This window comes from Mustelus asterias, unplaced genomic scaffold (genome assembly GCF_964213995.1).
Source record: "Mustelus asterias unplaced genomic scaffold, sMusAst1.hap1.1 HAP1_SCAFFOLD_1586, whole genome shotgun sequence".
In the NCBI taxonomy this organism is placed as follows: domain Eukaryota; kingdom Metazoa; phylum Chordata; class Chondrichthyes; order Carcharhiniformes; family Triakidae; genus Mustelus; species Mustelus asterias.
In genome coordinates, this window is record NW_027591531.1 from 43,346 (window position 1) to 66,846 (window position 23,501).

Sequence of the window (23,501 nt, forward strand, 5' to 3'; positions counted from 1 at the left end):
TTAGATGCTGCTGCCCGATGTCTCTCCTTGGACCCCCACCCCGACTTGAGTCGCCTTTGCTGCCTCCCTTGGTGCCACTGACCTCTCCGACCCTTGGCTCTCTCTTGGCCACCTCTTAAAGGTGACACGCTCGGTCGAACTTCTGCCGCGGTGCGCCGAGTAGTCCTTGTAATTCTTGGTGAGCAGCGTGTAGAGGAAGGGGTTGACGCAGCTGTTGCTATAGGTCAGGGAGGTCACAAAGAAGTTGATATACATGTGGGCCGGGGGCGTCAAACTCAACGATTCGTAGTTGTAAAGCTTGACCAACTGCCAGATCCAAAACGGGACAAAGCAGGCCCAATATGCCAGGATGATGCTAAAAATAATATACAGGACTTTCTGCTTCAGGGTACGTTTCCGGTTGCCCAGAATCATTTGGCCTGAGATCCAGTAGGTGAGTGCCAGTCGGATGTATAAGTAGCCAATGATAACACCTGGAGCCAAAACGCTGGTGTTGAATAGAACGGTCAGGTACGTCCTGTAGGCCTCAGGCTTCCAGGTCGGGTAGCAAATTCTCTTGGGCGATCCAGTTGGGTTGGCCGTTTCTTTCAAATGGATCATAACCACCATTGGTAAGGTCAAAATGCCAGAGGTCAACCAGATGACCCCAGTGATCACCTTTCGGCAGGCTCTCGAAGCCCTGATGTCAAGAGGCGAGGCCACGGCCCTGTACCTCTCCACACTCATGGCCGTGAGGGTGAAAATGCTGGCGTGCATGGTCAGGAGATCCAGGCTCAGGAGGACCCTGCAGCCAATTTCCTCAAAGTACCAATCCTTGGCAAAGTAGGTGCACACCACAAACGGGATGGTGAAGAGGTAGAGGAGGTCTGCCAGTGCCAGGTTGGTGATGTAGACGTACATGGAGCCGGCAGGCTTGATCGAGTGGTTGATGATCACTAAGGTGTAGATGTTGCCCGCCAAACCAAAGATACACATGACGGCCAGAACACCTCCGAGCAGCGAGGTAATCAGGATCTCGTTTGTACTCCCTTGACTTTGAAGGGAGGAGTTGTTGCTCAGGTTGCCCTTTGTGAGTTGACTGTTGCCGATCCCTTCCATTTTGCCTCTTAGTTTTCCGCAAGCCGCCTTTTTCTGTTTCAGGGCATCTAAAAAGAAATTAACCATGCATTTTGTTGATTAGTACAAGGTTTCTTTGACTTTCTTTCCTCACAAGCAGACATTTTCTTTGTTTTCTCCCATGATTTATGTCTTCTTTCCTGTATCCCTGGCCCCCAACTTCCGAAGCACCCAGCAGTGTTTAAGTTTAAAGTTTTTAAAGGCACAGGTGGCACAGTGGTTGGCACTGCTGCCTCACCCGGGTTCGATTCCCGGCTTGGGTCACTGTCTGTGCGGAGTCTGCACATCCTCCCCCGTGTCTGCTTGGGTTTCCTCCGGGTGCTCCGGTTTCCTCCCACAGTCCGAAGATGTGCGGGTTAAGTTGATTGGCCAGGTTAAATTGCTCCTTAGTGTCCCGGGATGCGTAGGTTAGAGGGATTAGCGGGGCAAATATGTGGGGTTGCGGGGATAGGGCCCTGAGTGGGATTGTTGTCAGCACAGACTCGATGGGCCGAATGGCCTCCTTCTGTACTGTAGGGTTTCTATGATTCTATGAAAGTTTATTAGTGTCACAAGTAAGGCTTACATCAACACTGCAGTGAAGTTACTGTGAAAATCCCCCAGTCGCCACACTCCGGCACCTGTTCGGGTACACTGAGGGAGAATTTAGCACGGCCGATGCACCCTAACCAGCACGTCTTTCGGACTGTGGGAGGAAACCGGAGCACCCGGAGGAATCCCACGCAGACACGGGGAGAACGTGCAGACTCCACACAGACAGTGACCCAAGCCGGGAATCGAACCCAGGTCCCTGCCGCTGTGAGGCAGCAGTGCTAACCACTGTGCCACCATGCTGCCCAGTGTCTGCCGATGCTTTTGTACCCTGGTACAAGGAGAAATTATAGTTGAGCAAGATGTGACTTTCCCCTCTGATTTACTCTTTTCCATTCTCTCCATCCTTGCCTGGCGCATGCCCTGTGTGATTGGCAACTTCGAGGAGGAACCCCTGGATTTGTGTCAACCCTGTACTTTAAAAAAAAAAATCATTTGGATGTGGGCATCACCGGCCACATCCTGTTTCCCATCTGCAATTGCCCTTGAACTGAGTGGCTTGCTGGACCACTTCAGAGTCAACCACAGTCACATGTATTCAAGATAATAAAAGGTATGGATAAAGTAGACGTGGAGCGGATGCTTCCTCTTGTGGGGCATTCTAGGCCGAGAGGTTCATAGTCTTAGGATAAGGGTTAGCAAATTTAAAACAGAGTTGAGGAGAAACTACTTCTCCCAAAGGGTTGTGAATCTGTGGAATTCACTCCCCCAAAGTGCGATGGATGCTGGGACAGTGAGTAAATTTAAGGAGGAGTTCGACAGATTTTTAATTGGGAATGGGTTGAAGGGTTATGGGGAGAAGGCAGGAAAATGGGGATGAGGAGCATATCAGCCATGATCGAATGGCGGAGCGGACTCGATGGGCCGAATGGCCTAATTCTGCTCCTATATCTTATGAACTTTTGAACTTACGTAGGCCAGACCGGGTAAAGACTGCAGATTTCCAAAGATGTGCAGGTTGGCTGGATTGGTCATGCTAAACTGACTCTTAGTTTCAGGGGGATTAGTGGGGTAAATACATGGGGTAAAAGGGATGGGGCTTGGGTGGAATTGTTTTTGGTGCAGACTCGATGGGCCGAATGGCCTCCTCCTGTACTGTAGGGATTCTATGATTTCCTTCCTTAAAGGACATTCCTGAACCAAATGGGTTTTTACGACAATGGTTTCATGGTCATCGGTAGGCTTTTAATTCTTATTGTGTATAAGATGTTGAGAGGCATAGATCGGGTGGACTCTCACAGGCTTTTTCCCAGGGTGGAAATGTCTGCTACGAGAGAACACCGGTTTAAGGTGCTGGGGGGGTAGATACAGGGGAGATGTTAGGGGTAAGTTTTTCACACAGAGGGTGGTGGGCGAGTGGAATCGGCTGCCGTCAGTGGTGGTGGAGGCGAACTCAATGGGGTCTTTTAAGAGACTCCTGGATGAGTACATGGAGCTTAATAGGATGGAGGGTTACAGGTAGGTCTAGAAGGTAGGGATGTGTTCGGCACAACTTGTGGGCCGAAGGGCCTGTTTGTGCTGTAGTTTTTCTCTGTTTCTTCTATGTTTCTAATTCCAGATTTTTATTGAATGCAAATTTCACCATCTGCCGTGGTGGGATTTGAACCCGGGTCCGCAGAGCGTTATCCTGGGTCTCTGGATTGCTAGTCCAGTAACTGCCTCCCCACTGGTATTGATCTGTCCTTGTTTGTGGTATTAATAGGACAAACCAAGGGTGGCACGGCAGCACAGTGATTAGCACTGCTGCCTCACAGCACCAGAGACCCGGGTTCAATTCCCGGCTTGGGTCACTGTCTGTGTGGAGTCTGCACATTCTCCCTGTGTCTGCGTGGGTTTCCTCCGGGTGCTCCGGTTTCCTCCCACAGTCCACAGATGTGCGGGTTAAGTGGATTGGCCATGCTAAATTGCCCCTTAGTGTCAATTTAATAACCATTCAGTTGGGATTCTTGAGGCTACTTGTCCAAAATAAGGCAAAACAGTTTCAGAAGAGGCGGCAGCCTAGTGGTATTATCGCTAGACTATTAATCCAGAAACTCAGCTAACGTTCTGGGGACCCCGGGTTCGAATCCTGCCACGGCAGATGGTGGAATTTGAATTCAATAAAAAATATCTGGAATTAAGAATCTACTGATGACCATGAAACCATTGTCGGAAAAACCCATCTGGTTTGCTAATACCCTTTAGGGGAGGAAATCTGCCGGCCTTACCCGGTCTGGCCTACATGTGACTCCAGAGCCACAGCAATGTGGTTGACTCTCAACTGCCCTCCAAGGGCAACTAGGGATGGGCAATAAATGCTGGCCAGCCAGCGACGCCCATGTCCCATGAATGAATAAAAAGATTAACATAAAAGAAACAATGTATTTTTGAATGCGCTGCTCCAGCCTCGATTTGCTGACTGACTCCATCAAGATCAGAGACTGACTCGCTGGAGGGAGACCAGAATTAAATTGCAAAGTTAATGCCGGAGAGCAAAGTCGTGTGAAGAATGTTTGACCGAACACTGGTGAATAACCCACTGTCCTTCTACGTGTGAGAATCATAGAATCCCTGCAGTACAGAAGGAGGCCATTTGGCCCATTGAGTCTGGACCGACCACAATCCCACCCAGGCCCTATTCCCGTAACCCGGCTAATCCCCCAACACTGGGGTTAATTTAGTATGGCCAATCCACCTACCCCGCACATCTTTGGACATTAAGGGGCATTTTAGCATAGCCAATCCACCTAACCTGCACATCTTTGGACATTAAGGGGCAATTTAGCATGGCCAATCCACCTAACCTGCACATCTTTGGACACTCAGGGGCATTTTAGCATAGCCAATCCACCTAACCTGCACATCTTTGGACATTAAGGGGCAATTTAGCATAGCCAATCCACCTACCCCGCACATCTTTGGACATTAAGGGGCATTTTAGCATAGCCAATCCACCTAACCTGCACATCTTTGGACATTAAGGGGCAATTTAGCATAGCCAATCCACCTAACCTGCACATCTTTGGACACTCAGGGGCATTTTAGCATAGCCAATCCACCTAACCTGCACATCTTTGGACATTAAGGGGCAATTTAGCATAGCCAATCCACCTACCCCGCACATCTTTGGACATTAAGGGGCATTTTAGCATAGCCAATCCACCTAACCCGCACATCTTTGGACATTAAGGGGCATTTTAGCATGGCCAATCCACCTAACCTGCACATCTTTGAACACTCAGGGGCATTTTAGCATAGCCAATCCATCTAACCCACACATCTTTGGAGTGTGGGAGGGAACCAGAGCACCCGGAGGAAACCCACGCAGACACGGGGAGAACGTGCAAACTCCACACAGATAGTGATCCAGCCAGGAATCGAACCCGGGACCCTGGCGCAGTGAGGCAGCAGTGCTAATCACTGTGCCGCCGTGCCGCCCAGGAAGGAAGAATTGCAGTTCTGAAAATGGCACTGATCTGAAATACAGATCGGAATTCCAAAATTTGTTGAAGGCAACATCAGAATTAATTCAAGGAAAGATTTGTTGTAGCGACAGTCAGACCGCCAAACTCAGAGCTGTTTATTCATTTGAATAACTGCATAAATCTTACTCTTTAAAAGGAGAGATTGTTAACAGTTTATTAGCAGCATCTGACTCAGTTGCCTTGCCTAAAGATTTCCTTAAGCTGCTTGTAGGATTCATCTCTGAACTGTCACTGGAATGAATGGAGATAATGGGCTCTGGAAGGACACTGTGTACGTATCTTTGGAATAAAAATTCATCTTAACATTGACACAAGAAAGACACAACAGTAAATGGAACTGTAATTTTCATTTCCTGATTTTTAAGAGGTTCATTTTCATCCTCATTATCAAAGTGAGGAAGATTGGAACTGGAAATGAATCAATTTATATTCAGTCTCTCATTGTCCCCCATCAAACACTGCCTCTGCACTGTCCCCTGTCAAACAGTCCCAGTAAGAAGTCTCACAACACCAGGTTAAAGTCCAACAGGTTTATTTGGTAGCAAATACCATAAGCTTTCGGAGCAGAGCTCCTTCGTCAGATGGAGTGGATATCTGTTCTCAAACAGTACACAGACACTCCCAGGACAGGTACAGCACGGGGTTAGATACAGAGTAAAACTCCCTCTACACTGTCCCCCATCAAACACTCCCAGGACAGGTACAGCACGGGGTTAGATACAGAGTAAAGCTCCCTCTGCACTGTCCCCCATCAAACACTCCCAGGACAGGTACAGCACAGGGTTAGATACAGAGTAAAGTTCCCTCTACACTGTCCCCATCAAACACAGTAAGAGTTTTAACAACACCAGGTTAAAGTCCAACAGGTTTATTTGGTAGCAAATACCATTAGCTTTCATCAAACACTCCCAGGACAGGTACAACACGGGCTAGATACAGAGTAAAGCTCCCTCTACACTGTTCCCCATGAAACACTCCCAGGACAGGTACAACATGGGGTTAGATACAGAGTAAAGCTCCCTCTACACTGCCCCCATCAAACACTCCCAGGACAGGTACAGCATGGGGTTAGATACAGAGTAAAGCTCCCTCTACACTGTCCCCATCAAACACTCCCAGGGCAGGTACAGCACAGGGTTAGATACAGAGTAAAGCTCCCTCTACACTGTCCCCCATCAAACACTCCCAGGACAGGTACAGCACGGGGTTAGATACAGAGTGTTGCATTTTCCTATTTCTCTGTCTCTTTACCATTCTGCCCCTTTTCCCAGTGTCTCTCTCTCTCTGAAAGAGCTTTTGCTATGATTGGGGGGTGTCGTTGAGGTGTGTGAGGTTTAGAATCCTGGTTCCCTCTTTTGTCACCAGCAACCATGGAGATAAGGAGCTTAACTTTCCCCACAGCCACTGAGGGGCAAGAATTTTTATTTTCAATTTTTATTTCCATGCTTACAGTGACAGAGCCTTTGTTCAGAGTGGACTGGGAAAACCCGAATTCATTCCTTGCTTATTCCAAAAAAAAATCAAACTCAAATTCCAGTTGAATCCAGCTCAAGGTGAGGGGCACGGATTAAACGGGACCAAGGGGACAGCTCATTTTGTGTGTTCCTGACTCTTGGTTGCAGTCTCTGCTCCCGGAGTTACATCACATGGAACTTAACCGAGTGTGTCGGTACAAGTCTTCCTTCCCACAGAGCATCTGCAATGTCTCATAAATAACAAATAACCCTTGACTGAATGCTGACGGGCTGCTGGTGACTAACTCCACTGAAAATGTTCGAGGAAGAATGTGAACTTCAACATCTGAATGATGCTGTTAAGGAACTGAGGGATTCACAAAACCGTGAGATGCCTTGGGTTCAAAGCTGAACCTTCCTGTCAGCACCTCTGTGGGTGAATGAGCTGTACGTGGGAGACTGAGCCAGGGGTCCCAAAATGTGGTCTGGGGTCTTCCCAGCCTGCACTGGGTGAAGATGGCAATAAGAAAATAAACTGTGTTGCTGCCCAGAGCTGGGAAACTTTTACATCGACCACTAAAGCTGGACCACGATGATGTTTTCATCTGTTTATTAGTCAGTCTGTCTGTCTGTCTATCTATCTGTCTGTCTGTCTGTCTGTCTGTCTCTCTATCTATCTGTCTGTCTGTCTGTCTATCTATATATATATCTATCTATCTCTCTCTGTCTATCTCTCTGTCTATCTCTCTGTCTATCTCTCTGTCTATCTCTCTGTCTATCTCTCTCTGTCTATCTCTCTCTGTCTATCTCTCTCTGTCTATCTCTCTCTGTCTATCTCTCTCTGTCTATCTGTCTATCTCTCTGTCTATCTCTCTGTCTATCTCTCTGTCTATCTCTCTGTCTATCTCTCTGTCTATCTCTCTCTATCTATCTATCTCTATCTAACTATCTCTATCTATCTATCTCTCTGTCTATCTCTCTGTCTATCTCTCTGTCTATCTCTCTGTCTATCTCTCTGTCTATCTCTTTATCTATCTCGATTCCAGCCTTGGGTCACTGTCTGTGCGGAGTCTGCACGTTCTCCCCATGTCTGCGTGGGTTTCCTCCGGGTGCTCCGGTTTCCTCCCACACTCCAAAGATGTGCAGGTTAGGTGGATTGGCCGTGGTAAATGCACAGGTGGGGCCTGGGTAGGATGCTCTTTCGGAGAGTCAGTGCAGACTGGATGGGCTGAATGGCCTCCTTCTGCACTGTAGGGATTCTATGATTCAGTGTTGAGAACTAAGTTTAAGTTTATTTATTAATGTCACAAGTAAGGCTTACATTAACATTGCAATGAAGTTACTGTGAAAATCCCCCAGTCGCCACACTCCGGCGCCTGTTCGGGTACACTGAGGGAGAATTTAGCACGGCCAATGCACCCTAACCAGCATGTCTTCCAGACTGTGGGAGGAAACCAGAGCACCCGGAGGAAACCCACGCAGACATGGGGAGAATGTGCAGACTCTGCACAGACAGTGACCCAAGCCGGGAATCGAATCCCTGTCACTGTGAGGCAGCAGCGCTAAGCACTGTGCCATGTAGGTTAGGTGGATTGGCCATGATAAATTGCCCCTTAGTGGCTAAAGATATGTAGGTTAGATGGTAAATGTGTGGGGTTACGGGGATAGGGTGGGGGGAAAGGCCTCGATAAGTTACTGTGTAAGAGAGAGTCGGTGCAGACCCAATGGGCTGAATGGCCTCCTTCTGTACTGTAGGGATTCTCTTTAAATCATTTTTGGCTAGGGTGCCGACCTGGATCCAGATCCGGAATCTAGATCTTGGAATTTTTGAAAGGATCCATTAGCATTGCGAGGGAGAATGAATTAACCTGTTTTATTGGGAATGTTCAGTGACGTTTCATTTAGAATCTTGTGGGTCGTTTTTAGACCATTGTGAAGTGTTTCAGCTGCCGGGGCACAAATTGTCACAGCTGTCAAAATGTGCGCAGAGTTTTCAGAGCAGGTTGTTGGGCGTGGATTGGCCTGAAGCCTCCTGGGTGAGATGGAAGCTCTGAATGAAAAGATTTTTTTTTCCCAGCTTGTTGGTTATGGAGCATCAACCAGGCAGGGCAAAGCCTTGGGGAAGAGTTGTACAATGGCAATAGCGTTGAGTTAATGCAGTGTGGTGGAGGTCTCCTGAGTACTCATGATCTGAATGTTGTGAGTCGGAGAACACCACCAAGATTTCAGCTCCCAAGTCACAAAGTATGAGGCCTTTCTAGTTACTGACTATCAGTACTTTATGTGAGCGATTACAATCTTAGTCTTACCTCTTTCTCACAAATTCCTCTCCCCTCCCTTTACTTCTCCATCTCCCTCTCTTTCCCTCTCCCAGTTTTGTACTCTGCTCACCATTCTCTCCCTGCCTCCTCACCCTCTTCCTCTGTCTTTCTCAGTTCATGGCTTCCTTTCAATTGCCTTTCTCACACTTCCTCCCTCATTCTTTCTCCCTCGCGCTCTTTTTAGTTCTGTCACATCCTTTCTCTCTCTCTCTGTTCTTCTCTCTATCACTATCTCTCTTTAAAAACGGGTGGCATGGTGGCATAGTGGTCAGCACGGCTGCCTCACGGCGCCAGATACCCGGGTTCAATTCCGGCCTCGGGTCACTGTCTGTGCAGAGTCGGCATGTTCTCCCCATGTCTGTGTGGGTTTCCTGCGGGTGCTCTGGTTTCCTCCAGCAGTCCAAAGATGTGCGGATTGGCCATGCTAAATTGTCCCTTAGTGTCCAAAGATGTGCAGGTTAGGTGGATTGGCCATGCTAAATTGTCCCCTAGTTTCCAAAGATGTGCAGGTTGGGTGGATTGGCCATGCTAAATTGTCCCTTAGTGTCCAAAGATGTGCAGGTTAGGTGGATTGGCCATGCTAAATTGTCCCTTAGTGTCCAAAGATGTGTAGGTTAGGTGGATTGGCCAAGCTAAATTGTGTCCAAGGATGTGCAGGTTAGGTGGATTGGCCATGCTAAATTGCTCCTTAGTGTCCAAAGATGTGTAGGTTAGGTGGATTGGCCATGCTAAATTGTCCCCTAGTTTCCAAAGATGTGCAGGTTGGGTGGATTGGCCAAGCTAAATTGTGTCCAAGGATGTGCAGGTTAGGTGGATTGGCCATGCTAAATTGCTCCTTAGTGTCCAAAGATGTGTAGGTTAGGGGGATTAGTGTGGTAAATGTGTGGGGTGACGGGGATATGAAGTGAGGTGGACTTGATTAAGATATCAGAGAGTCCATGCAGTCTCGATGGGCCGAATGGCCTCATGCACTGTCAGGATTCTATGATGATTCTATGATGATGATGATGATGCTCTACCTGACCCTCCAATGAACCCGACAGCGGGAGGGAGCAGTTATTATTAATAGCAGCAACCGCTTACATTGAGGTGAAAGCATTAAACATTCCGAGACCCTTCCTGGTGCCAGAGGCAAGGAAGAACAAAGAACAGTACAGCACAGGAAACAGGCCCTTCGGCCCTCCAAGCCTGTGCCGCTCCTTGGTCCAACGAGACCAATCGTTTGTATCCCTCCATTCCCAGGCTGCTCATGTGACTATCCAGGTAAGTCTTAAACGATGTCAGCGTGCCTGCCTCCACCACCCTACTTGGCAGCGCATTCCAGGCCCCCACCACCCTCTGTGTAAAAAACGTCCCTCTGATGTCTGAGTTATACTTCGCCCCTCTCAGCTTGAGCCCGTGACCCCTCGTGATCGTCACCTCCGACCTGGGAAAAAGCTTCCCACCGTTCACCCTATCTATACCCTTCATAATCTTGTACACCTCTATTAGATCTCCCCTCATTCTCCGTCTTTCCAAGGAGAACAACCCCCAGTCTACCCAATCTCTCCTCATAGCTAAGACCCTCCATACCAGGCAACATCCTGGTAAACCTTCTCTGCACTCTCTCTAACGCCTCCACGTCCTTCTGGAATGGATATTGTGCCAAAAAAATAGAAAGGTTGGAGGAAGCTGAGTTCGAGGGGTAATTTTGTAAGGAGGGTGCAGCGGGAACGACAGAGTACAGGCTGGGGTCATCAATGATGAAGCAGAAAGAGGGAGGCGTTCATAACAGTAGAATGTCTGGCCTTGGAGGATCTTTGTACGGCTGTAGGAGATGACAGAGAGGACTCAAGGAAGGGATTGCCTTGACAAGGGCGGCACGGTGGCACAGTGGGTTAGCACTGCTGCCTCACAGCACCAGAGACCCGGGTTCGATTTCAGCCTCGGGTCACTGTCTGTGCGGAGTCTGCACGTTCTCCCCGTGTCTGCGTGGGTTTCCTCCGGGTGCTCCGGTTTCCTCCCACAGTCCAAAGAAGTGCAGGTTAGGTTGATTGGCCGTGCTAAATTGCCCCTTAGTGTTAGGGGATTAGCAGGAAAAATATGTGAGGCTATGGGGATAGGGCCTGGATGGGATTGTGGTCGGTGCAAACTCGATGGGCTGAATGGCCTCCTTCTGCACTGTGGGGATTCTATGAATCCAACCTACTTTTAAGGCATTGTCCTCCTAATTAAACTCTTTAAGGCCCAGTATTATTCCAGTGAACCAACGGTGCGGCCTCTCCCTGCAAATTCAACTGAGCTTTCCTAAGACAGGCCACTCACAACTGAACAGTTACTCCAAATGGGGTCTGACCATGGATGGCTCTGTACAACGGAGGCCGAATTTTAGAAACATAGAAACTAGAAGCAGGAGTAGACCACTTGGCCTTTGAGCCTGCTCCACCATTCATTTTGATCATGGCTGATCATCAAATTCAATATCAGTGGGTGGCATGGTGGCACAGTGGTTAGCACTGCTGCCTCACAGCGCCAGGGACCCGGGTTCGATTCCCGGCCTCGGGTCACTGTCTGTGTGGAGTTTGCACGTTCTCCCCGTGTCTGCGTGGGTTTCCTCCGGGTGCTCTGGTTTCCTCCCGCAGCCCAGAAGACGTGCTGGTTAGGGTGCATTGGCCGTGCTAAATTCTCCCTCAGTGTACCCGAACAGGCGCCGGAGTGTGGCGACTAGGGGATTTTCACAGTAACTTCAATGCAGTGTTAATGTAAGCCTACTTGTGAAGCTAAATTAATTTTTAAAAATTTTAAATCCTGATTCCCCCCTTCCTCCCATATTCCTTGATCCCTTTAGCCCCAAGAGCTATATCCAATTTCTTCTTGAAATCAGTCAACGTTTTGGCCTCAACTACTTTCTGTGGGAGTGAATTCCACACATTCACCACCCTCTGGGTGAAGACATTTCTCCTCACATCGAAACATAGAAATGGCAAAAGTAGACATTGGTCCTTTAGAGGACGAGAAGGGGGATGTAATAACTGGAAATGAGGAAATGGTGGAGGCATTGAACAGGTATTTTGTGTCGGTCTTCACAGTGGAAGACACAAATAACATGCCAAAAATTGATGTCAGGAAGGCGATGGCAGGTGAGAACCTAGAAACTATCATTATCACGAAGGAGGTAATGTTGGACAAGTTAATGGGGTTGAAGGTAGACAAGTCTCCTGGTCCTGATGGAATGCATCCCAGGGTACTAAAAGAGATGGCGGGAGAAATAGCAAATGCACTAGTGGTAATTTACCAAAATTCGCTGGACTCTGGGGTGGTTCCCGCAGATTGGAAAACAGCAAATGTGACGCCGCTGCTTAAAAAAGGAGGTAGACAAAAGGCGGGTAACTATAGGCCGGTTAGCTTAACTTCTGTAGTAGGGAAAATGCTTGAATCTATCATCAAGGATGAAATCATGAGACATCTGGTTATAAATTGTCCCATTGGTAAGACGCAGCATGGGTTCATGAAGGGAAGGTCATGTTTGATTAATTTGGTGGAATTCTTTGAGAACATTACATGTGCAGTGGATAATGGGGAACCTGTGGATGTGGTGTATCTGGATTTCCAGAAGGCATTTGACAAGGTGCCGCACCAAAGACTGCTGCATAAGATAAAGGTGCACGGTGTTACGGGTAATGTATTAGCATGGATAGAGGATTGGTTAACTAACAGAAAGCAAAGAGTGGGGGTAAATGGATGTTTTTCTGGTTGGCGATCAGTGACTAGTGGTGTGCCTCAGGGATCAGTGTTGGGACCGCAATTGTTTACGATTTACATAGATGATTTGGAGTTGGGGACCAAGTGTAGTGTGTCCAAATTCGCAGATGACATTAAGATGGGTGGAAGAGCAAAGTGTGCAGAGGACGCTGAAAGTCTGCAAAGGGATATAGATCGTCTAAGTGAGTGGGCGAGGGTCTGGCAGATGGAGTACAATGTTGGTAAATGTGAGGTCATCCATTTTGGTAGGAATAACAGCAAAATGGACTATTATTTAAATGGTAAAAAATTGCAGCATGCTGCTGTGCAGAGGGACCTGGGTGTCCTTGTGCAAGAATCTCAAGGAGTTGGTTTGCAGGTGCAGCAGGTAATTAAGAAGGCAAATGGAATTTTGTCCTTCATTGCTAGAAGGATGGAGTTTAAAAACAGCGAGGTTATGTTGCAGCTGTATTAGGTGCTACTCTAGGCCACACCTATAGTACTGTGTACAGTTTTGGTCTCCTTACTTGAGAAAGGATATACTGGCACTGGAGGGGGTGCAGAGGAGATTCACTAGGTTGATTCCGGAGTTGAGAGGGTTGGTTTATGAGGAGAGACTGAGTAGACTGGGGCTATACTCGCTGGAATTCAGAAGAATGAGGGGAGATATAAAATTATCATAGAAATCATAGAAACCCTACAGTGCAGAAGGAGGCCATTCGGCCCATCGAGTCTGCACCGACCACAATCCCACCCAGGCCCTACCCCCACATATTTTACCCGCTAATCCCTCTAACCTACACATCCCAGAACTCTAAGGGGCAATTTTTTAACCTGGCCAATCAACCTAACCCACACATCTTTGGACTGTGGGAGGAAACCGGAGCACCCGGAGGAAACCCACGCAGACAATGTGTAAACTCCACACAGACAGTGACCCGAGCCGGGAATCGAACCCGGGACCCTGGAGCTGTGAAGCAGCAGTGCTAACCACTGTGCTACCGTGCCGCCCATTATGAAGGGAACAGATAAGATAGAAGCAGGGAAGTTGTTTCCAAATAAAAAGTAAAGAAAAATACAATCACATTACTACAGAAAATGGTGTGCTGGCGCTAGGAGAATTCATATCAGTTCATGGAAATGGCAGAGAGAAATTGCCACTGTAGTTTGCGCATGTAACGCATCCCAATGAAGCCGGGAAGTTGGCGGGTGAAACTAGAACTCGGGGACATAGCCTCAAAATAAGGGGAAGCAGATTTAGGACTGAGTTGAGGAGGAACTTCTTCATCCAAAGGGTTGTGAATCTGTGGAATTCCCTGCCCAGTGAAGCAGTTGAGGCTACCTCATTGAATGTTTTTAAGGCAAGGCTAGATAGATTTTTGAACAGTAAAGGAATTAAGGGTTACGGTGAGCGGGTGGGTAAGTGGAGCTGAGTCCATGAAAAGATCAGCCATGATCTTATTGAATGGCAGAGCAGGCTCGAGGGGCCAAATGGCCTACTCCTGCTCCTAGTTATTTTCTTACGTTCTTATAGAAGATAGGAGCAGGAGGAGGCTATTCGGCCCTTCGAGCCTGCTCCGCCATTCATCACCATCATGGCTGATCGTCCAACTCAATAGCCTAATCCTGCTTTCTCCCCATAACCTTTGATCCCGTTCGCCCAAAGTGCTACATCCAGCCGCCTCTTGAATACATTCAATGTTTTGGCATCAACTACTCCCTGTGGTAATGAATTCCACAGGCTCACCACTCCTTGGGTGAAGAAATGTCTCCTCATCTCCGTCCTAAATGGTTTATCCTCAAACTACGACCCCCCCTAGTTCTGGACTCCCTCCACCATCGGGAACATTCTTTCTGAATCTACCCTGTCTCACCCTGTTAGAATTTTATCAGTTTCTCTGAGATTCCCCTCTCACTCTTCTAACCTCCAGCTGCCTTGAGATAGAACCAAGAATGGCCTTAGTGATGGAGCAGGGAGGGAGGAGTGATGGTGGGGGGGGGAGAATTCAGTTACAATGGAGTACTGTTAGTTTCCAGCCTGTACTGAGTGACCTGGCCTCAGTCAGGGGGTCCTGTGGTTGCTCTCAGAGCCCTCAGATACAGGCAGTCCATGGCACTTGTGTGTGAATGCTCGCAGAGTCTGATCTGTGATGCCTCGTGCAGTTGAATAGATCGCCAACTCAAGCCATCGAGGGGGGGGCGGGAACACACCAAGAATGAACACACAGGCCGAGGGAGCCGAGGGAGATAATTACAAATTGAAAGAGGACGATGGAAGGCAAAAGGTTAAATTGATCTGAAATAGGAATGATTGAGTCTGCCTTACATTGATCCAGTGTTGCTCTCCGCTTCTCTCGGCTCTGCTCAGTCTATCCAGTCTTCAGATGAACTTTTCCAAATCTTCCGGACTCGATTCGGAATAATAGACTCCCGCATTCCTCTTGGAGACGTGCGTGGGAATGACAAGCTGATGTCAGTGAGATCCTCTACTCTCCATCTGTCTCGCTCCAAAGCAATAACTGAACGTGGTGTTTATCCAACAGGGAGGATCTGTCAGTCACGTAATCTATCATCTCGCTGAGATCCACAGGGTAGAGGGATGTGACGAAAAGAGAGAAGTTACTGCATTAGCGGCGAACTCACTATTTATCCCTATCCATCACAGCTTCCCCCCGATCCCTCATTCTCTCTCCTTGTCTCCCACTCTCCGTCTTATTCACTCTCCCTCTTCCCTCTCTCCCTGCCCCTTGCTCTTCTTCTCTTTCACCTGGCACTCCCCTTGTCTCCCTTGCCCACTCCTCTCTCTCTCTCTCTCCCCTCTTCCTTCCCCGTCTGACTTCCCTCCCTCTCCTTCACCCCTTCCTTCCCCCCGTTCCGCCTCTCCCTTCTCTCGTGCTCTCCCCTTTGCTCCCTCTTTCCCCCTTGATGCTTCCTTCCTCCCTCCTTCTCTCCCTCTTTCCCTCCTCTTACTCTCCCTCTATCTTTCACCCGTCTCTCTCTCTCTCTATCTCTCTCTCACCCTCTCCTCCTCGCTCTGTGTTTAATTTGGTGACTGCTAACTGGCTTTGTCAGCTGATTGGTGCCCCAGACACTAATCTCAACGTCTACATGAGAAAAAGAATGTGATATTCTGCCCGTCACTCACTCCTGGCCAGTGAAATTCCATTCCTGCTTCACACCCTGCTTCCATTCACCTAACTCAACATTGCTGCCCTCTTTGGCCCTTCTCAATCTCTTCTAACCTTCTCTCATTTTCTGTTTCTCGTATTTTCCCTCATTCTGTTACTCCGTCTTACTCATTGTCAATCTCTTGTCTTTATTAAAGGGAACAGGTGTCGCTGTTTGATCAGAAAGTCTGGATCTAGCGCCTCTCACAACCCCTGGATGTTTCAGAGTCTTCACCACCGTGTGGTCACCGTTTCTGAAGTGGAGCCACCGTTGCATTGCACGGGGAATGCGGCTGGCAATTTTCCAGCTCCCACCACCAGCAGTCAAATAAATCGTCGAAGAGCAAAGAGCAGTACAGCACAGGAACAGGCCCTTCGGCCCACCAAGCCAGCGCCGACGCACATGACGCCTTTCTAAGCGAAAGGCCTTTTGCCTCTACGCGGTCCGCATCCCTCTATTCCCTGCCTATTCACGCATCTGTCAAGATGTCTCTTCGATTCCTGGCTTGGGTCACTGTCTGCGTGGAGTTTGCATGTTCTCCCCATGTCGGCGTGGGTTTCCTCCGGGTGCTCCGGTTTCCTCCCACAGTCCAAAAGATGTGTGGGTTAGGTTGATTGGCCATGCAAAATTGCCCCTTAGTGTCCTGGGATGCATAGGTTAGAGGGATTAGTGGGGTAAATATATGGAGTTATGGGGATAGGGCCTGGATGGGATTATGGTTGGTGCAGACTCGATGGGCCAAATGGCCTCCTCCTGCACTGTACGGTTTCTATGATTCTAAACGTTGCTATTGTATCTGCTTCTACCACCCTCTCTGGCAGCGCATTCCAGGCACTTACCCCAACTCTGTGTAGAAAAACTTGCCTCTCACATCTCCTTTAAACTTCCCCCTTTTACCTTCAACCCACATCCCCTAGTAATTGATATTTCTACTCTGGGAAAAATACTCTGACTATCCACTTTGTCCATGCCTCTCATCATTTTGTAAACTTCGGCACAGTGGGTTAGCACTGCTGCTTCACAGTGCGAGGGACCCGAGTTCGATTCCTGGCTTGGGTCACTGTCTGTGTGGAGTTCACATGTTCTCCCCGTCTCTGCGTGGGTTTCCTCCGGGTGCTCCGGTTTCCTCCCACACTCCAAAGATGTGCGGGTTAGGTGGATTGGCCGTGCTAAATTGCTCCTTAGTGTCAGGGGGACTAGCTCGGGTAAATGCATGGGGTTATGGGGATAGGGCCTGGGTGGGATGGTGGTCGGTGCAGACTCAATGGGCCAAATGGCCTCCTTCTGCACTGTAGGGATTCTAATTAGCTAAGTTTGTAACCATGTTTGTCCAATCTCTCCTCATAGCTAATACCCTCCAAACCAGGCAACATCCTGGTAAACTTTTTCTGTACTCTCTCTAAAGCCTCCACATCCTTCTGGTAGTGTGGCGACCAGAACGTTATGCAGTATTCTAAATGTGGCCTAACTCAAGTTCTATACAGCTGCAACATTACTTGCCAATTTTTATAATCTATGCCCCGACTGATGAAGGCAAGCATGCAATATGCCTTCTTGACCATCTTATCCATCGTGTTGCCAATTTCAGGTAACTGTGGACCTGTACGCCCAGATCCCTCTGCATGTTAATGCTTCAAACAAAATCAGAAGATCTGATTCGACGATATTGTTTGAGGCCAGGACACGAGACAGAATACTAGGATTTAAAAATTCTCATTCTCGTGTACACGTTCCTCCACAGCCTGGCTCCATCCCTCCGCGATCTCCGCGTTCCTCTGATTCAGCCTCTTGTGTATCCTGGATTTTTATGGCTCCTCCATCCTCGACAGTGTCTTCAGCTGTCTGGGCCGACACTCTGGAATTAGGCTCACTTCTCAACATCTCTCTCCCCCTTTAAGACGCTCCTTAAAATCTGAATCTTTGACCAAACTTTGGGTCATATGTCCTGATATTCCCTTCATAGAAGCAGGGAATCCCTACAGTGCAGAAGGAGGCCATTTGGCCCATCGATTCTGCCCTGACTCTCTGACAGGGCATCCCATCCAGGCCCCATTCCCGTAATCCCATGTATTGACCCAGCTAATCCTCCTAACCTACACATCTTTGCACACTAAGGGGCAATTTAGCAAGGCGGAGCGGGCTTGAAGGGCCGAATGGCCTCCTCCTGCTTCTAGTTTCTATGAGAGGGTTGGCCCATCAAGAGAGACTGAATAGTCCAGCTCTGTATTCCTTGGAGTTTAGAAGAGTGAGGGGGTGACCTTATTCAAACATATCAGATCCTGAGGGGGCCGGACAGGGTAGATGGTGAGATGTTTTCACCAGTGGGAGAGTCTGGAACAAGGGGACATCGCTACAAGATAAAGGGCCAATCATTTCAAACTGAGGAGTGTTGAAATGTCTCCTCGCAGAGGGTGGTGAATCTCTGGAATTCTCCGCCCCAAAGGGTGCTGGAGGCTGGATCATTAGAAGTATTTAAAGTGGAAGTGGATAAATATTTGATAGATCGAGGAATAGAGGGCGACGGGGGAAATGGCACAGAGAAGGAGCTGAGGCTGGCATGTGGCAAGTGGTTCTGAGAGTGAGGAGAATGCAGATTTAATTCAATCCTCTCCACAGACGCTGCCAGACCAGCTGAACATTCCCGACATTTTCTGCCTTTCAGATTTCCTCTGGATTTCCTCCAGGTGCTCCGGTTTTCTCCCACACTCCGAAAGACGTGCTGGTTAGGGCGCATTGGCTGTGCTAAATTCTCCCTCAGTGTACCCAAACAGGAGTGTGGCGACTAGGGGATTTTCACACTGACTTCATTGCAGTGTTAATGTAAGCCTACTTGTGACACTAATAAATAAACTTTAAACCACCTCGTAGTTCTTAATGCACCCTTAATCCATAAGGGGATACGTAACATTTATTCTGGCCGTTCATGCCAGTGGGATTCTCTGCCCCCACTGCAATGAACGGAGATTCTCTGTCCTCACCTGCAGAGGGCAGCACGGTGGCACAGTGGTTAGCACTGCTGCCTCACAGCGCCAGGAACCCGGGTTCGATTCGGGCCTTGGATGACTGTGTGAAGGCGATGGCCTAGTGGTATTATCGCTGGACTATTAATCCAGAAATTCGACTAGTAACCTGGGACCTGAGTTCGAATCCCGCCCACGGCAGGTGGTGGAATTTGAATTCAATCCAAAAAAATTTGGTATTAAGAATCTACTGATGACCACGAAACCATTGTCAATTGTCGGAAAAACCCGTCTGGTTCACTAATGTTCCTTTAGGGAAGGAAATCTGCCGTCCTTACCCGGTCTGGCCTACATGTGATTCCAGAGCCACAGCAATGTGGTTAACTCTCGACTGCCCTCTGAAATGGCCGAGTGAGACACTCAGTGTCAAGGGGCAACTAGGGATGGGCAATAAATGCTGCCCAGTCAGTGACGCCCATGTCCCATGAATGAATTAAAAGAGTTTGGGGAAGTCCAGAACTAGGGGTCACAGTCTCAGAATAAGGGGTAAGCCATTCAGGACTGAGATGAGGAAGAAGTTCTTCATTCAGAGAGTTGTGAACCTGTGGAATTCTCTCCCACAGAAAGCTGTTGGGGGCCTGTTTGTTAGATATGTTCAAGAGGGAGCTGGACGTGGCCCTTGTGGCTAAAGGGATCAAGGGGGTATGGAGAGAAAGCGAGGAGTGGGATACTGAAAGCGTATGATCAACCATGATCATATTGAATGGTGGTGCAGGCTCGAAGGCCGAATGGCCTACTCCTGCACCTATTTTCTATGTTTCTATGGATTGGCCATACTAAATTGCCCCTTAGTAGGGTAAATAAGTGGGGTTACGGAGATAGGACCTGGGTGGGATTGTGGTCAGTGCAGGCTCGATGGGCCAAATTGCCTCCTTCTGCACTGTAGGAATTCTATGATTCTTCTATGATTCTAAGAGTGGCCAAACATTTACAAACATACAAAAGGTAGAGGCAGAGGTAGGCCCCTTGAACCTGTCCCGCCATTGAATAAGATCATGGCTGATCCCTGTTTGTGTTTCGAGTTCTACCTAAAGTTTATTTATTTATTTGCCACTAGTAAGGCTTACATTAACACTACAATGAATGTGAAATTCCCTTAGTCGCCACACTCCGGCGCCTCTTTGGGTCAATGCACCCCAACCAACACATCTTTCAGACTGTGGGAGGAAACCGGAGCCCCTGGAGGAAACCCACGCAGACACGGGGAGAACGTGTGAACTCCACCCAAACAGTGACCCAAGCCGGGAATTGAAGCGGGGTCCCTGGCGCTGTGAGGTGGCAGTGCTAACCACTGTGCCACCATGTTTCTGATCCCTGACTCAACGCTTGAATCGGCAGCCTTAATACTTGGCCATGATCAAGTTGTGGGATCTTACTGTGCGCCCCTTGGCTGTTGTATTTCCTACATGTGGAGATGCCGGCGTTGGACTGGGGTAAACACAGTAAGAAGTTTAACAACACCAGGTTAAAGTCCAACAGGTTTATTTGGTAGCAAAAGCCACACAAGCTTTCGAAGCTCTAAGCCCCTTCTTCAGGTGAGTGGGAATTCTGTTCACAAACAGAGCTTATAAAGACACAGACTCAATTTACATGAATAATGGTTGGAATGCGAATACTTACAACTAATCAAACTTGATTAGTTGTAAGTATTCGCATTCCAACCATTATTCATGTAAATTGAGTCTGTGTCTTTATAAGCTCTGTTTGTGAACAGAATTCCCACTCACCTGAAGAAGGGGCTTAGAGCTTCGAAAGCTTGTGTGGCTTTTGCTACCAAATAAACCTGTTGGACTTTAACCTGGTGTTGTTAAACTTCTTACTGTATTTCCTACAGCCATGACTGGGCTTCAAAAGGTAAGTCATTGGCTTCGAAGGTGCTTTGGAACTTCCTACAGTCACGAGAGGTGCTTTATAAGTGTAAATTCTTTTGTTCTGAAACTCTTAGCCCATCTTGGCATTGTGAGAGATTTCAGTCATGGTGTTTGGATCTTGGATGCGCAGTTAGACAGCGACCTGATCCGGAGCCTGTCCTGTGGTGTGGTTCCTTGCCCCCCCCCCGCACTGCCAGATTTCTCTCTGTTGGTGTTCAATTGATTAAGCTGCATCGCGTCACTTTGTGATTTCTGATTCACTCTCTCTCGGTTTGACACCCCTGTCAATAACCACACGCCCTCTGTCTACAAGACTCTACGTCACACTCCACAGCCAGGGCGAGCCATTGAACGCATAAAACTGCCACTGAGTTTCTCGAGATGATTAGTTTTTCTTTGTCGCTGGAGATCTTTTTGCCAGGAACTCGACAGATTTCCGTCCGGGGATAATGATGCAGCTATATAAGACCCTCGTCAGACCCCACTTGGAGTACTGTGCTCAGTTCTGGTCGCCTCATTACAGGAAAGATGTGGAGAAGATTGAAAGGGTGCAGAGGAGATTTACAAGGATGTTGCCTGGATTGAGTGGCATGCCTTATGAGGATAGGCTGAGGGAGCTCGGTCTTTTCTCCTTGGAGAGACGTAGGATGAGAGGAGACCTAATAGAGGTATATAAGATGTTGAGAGGCATAGATCAGGTGGACTCTCAGAGGCTTTTTCCCAGGGTAGAAATGGCTGCTACGAGAGGACATAGGTTTAAGGCGCTGGTGGGTAGGTATGGGGAAATGTTAGGGGGAAGTTTTTCACACAGAGGGTGGTGGGCGAGTGGAATCGGCTGCCGTCTGTGGTGGTGGAGGCAAACTCAATAGGGTCTTTTAAGAGACTACTGGATGAGTACATGGGACTTAATAGGATGGAGGGTTATAGGTCGGCCTAAAAGGTAGGGATATGTTCGGCACAACTTGTGGGGCCGAAGGGCCTGTTTTGTGCTGTAGTTTTTTTCTATGTTTCAATCAGTTCTGGCGCGTGGAACACTCCCCCCCCCTAGGCCAAGTGTAACATGCGTGCCTCCAATTCTAGTCTACAGTCGTTCAGACCTTAGTGACCGTGTCACCTGGGGCCTAAGCTCTGAACTTCTCTCCTCGACCCTCTCATTTGTGAGGCTCCCTGAATCTTACCTCCTTGACCAAAGTTTTGGTCATCTGTCCCTCAACACTCCTAATTCCGGCCTCGGGTCACTGTCTGTGTGGAGTTTGCACTTTCTCCCCGTGTCTGCGTGGGTTTGCTCTGGGTGCTCCGGTTCCCTCCCACACTCCAAAGATGTGCAGATTGGGTGGATTGGCTATGCTAATACACCTAACCTGCATATCTTTGGAGTGTGGGAGGAAACCGGAGCATCCGCAGGAAACCCATGCAGACACGGGGAGAACGTGCAAACTCCACATAGTGACCCGAGGCCGGAATTGAACTCAGGTTCCTGGGGCTCATGACTGACCTGATGTGACCATGGAATGTTTACAGCAGGGACAGAGGCCTGTTCTGTCCAGGCTGGCTCTCTGCAAGGACTATTTACATTGGACAACGTTGATTTGTCGCATTGGTGACACCACAGAATTGTTACGGTGCAGAAGGAGGCCATTCAGCCCATCGTGTCTGCACTGGCTCTCCAATCGAGCATCGTGACTTAGTGCCATTCTCCTGCCTTTTCCCCCGTCTCCCTGTTTCTGTTCAAATAATCATCTAACACCCTCTTGGACGCCTCAATTGAACCTGCCTCCACCATACGTCCAGGCAGCGCATTCCAGATCCCAACCACACGCTGGGTGAATAAGTTTTCCTCACACACCAACATTCACCTCTTTTGCAAATCACTTTAAATCCGTGTCCCCCTCATTCTCGATCCTTTTCCGAGTGGGAACAGTTTCTCTCAGTCCAGCTCCCCTCAGGATTTTGAACATCTCTATCAAGTCTCCTCTTAGCCTTCTCCTCTCCAAGGAGAACTGTCCCAACCTCTCCAATCGATCCTCAAAACTGAAGTTTCTCATCCCTGGAACCATTCCTGTAAACCTCTTCTGCACTCTGTCCAATGTGTTGACAATCTTCCTACAGTGTGGTACCCAGAACTCTACACAATATTCCAGCTGAGGTCTAATTAGAGTCTTGTATAAGTTCAGCATAATCTCCTTGCTCTTGTACTCTGTGTCCCTATTAATAAAGCCCAGAATATTAAATGCTTTATTAACTGCTCTCTCCACATCTCCTGCCACCTTCAATATACACCCAACTCCCTCTGCTCCCACACACCTTTTAAGAACTTTGCCCCTTATCTTATGTTGTCTATCAACATCACCTACCAAAATGTATCACCTCGCCCTTCTCCACGTTCAACTTCATTTGCCACCTGACTGCCCTCTCCACCAACTTGTCTGTGCCAAAGAACAAAGAACACTACAGCACAGGAACAGGCCCTTCAGCCCTCCAAGCCTGCACTGACCATGCTGCCCAATTGAACGAAAACCCCCTACCCTTCCGGGGACCATATCCCTCTACTCCCATCCTATTCATGTATTTGTCCAGACGCCCCTTAAACGTCACTATCGTATCTGCTTCCACTACCTCCCCCTGGCAGCGAGTTCCAGGCACCCACCACCCTCTGTATAAAAAACTTGCCTCGTACATCTCCTTTAAACCTTGCCCCTCGCATCTTAAACCTGTGCCCCCCTAGTGATTGACTCTTCCACCCTGGGAAAAAGCTTCTGACTATCCACTCTGTCCA

At 48.4% G+C, this 23,501-nt stretch overlaps 1 protein-coding gene across 1 annotated transcript; it reads right to left on the reverse strand.

The window, feature by feature from the left end:
• Positions 1-23,119, reverse strand: LOC144488458 (urotensin-2 receptor-like). Its single transcript, XM_078206529.1, has 3 exons — positions 23,080-23,119; positions 8,410-8,442; positions 1-1,019 (listed from the first exon to the last, which is right to left on the reverse strand). The coding sequence occupies exons 1-3, from the start codon at positions 23,117-23,119 to the stop codon at positions 1-3; spliced, it is 1,092 nt and encodes a 363-aa protein (XP_078062655.1).
• Between the last annotated feature and the right edge of the window lie 382 nt (positions 23,120-23,501).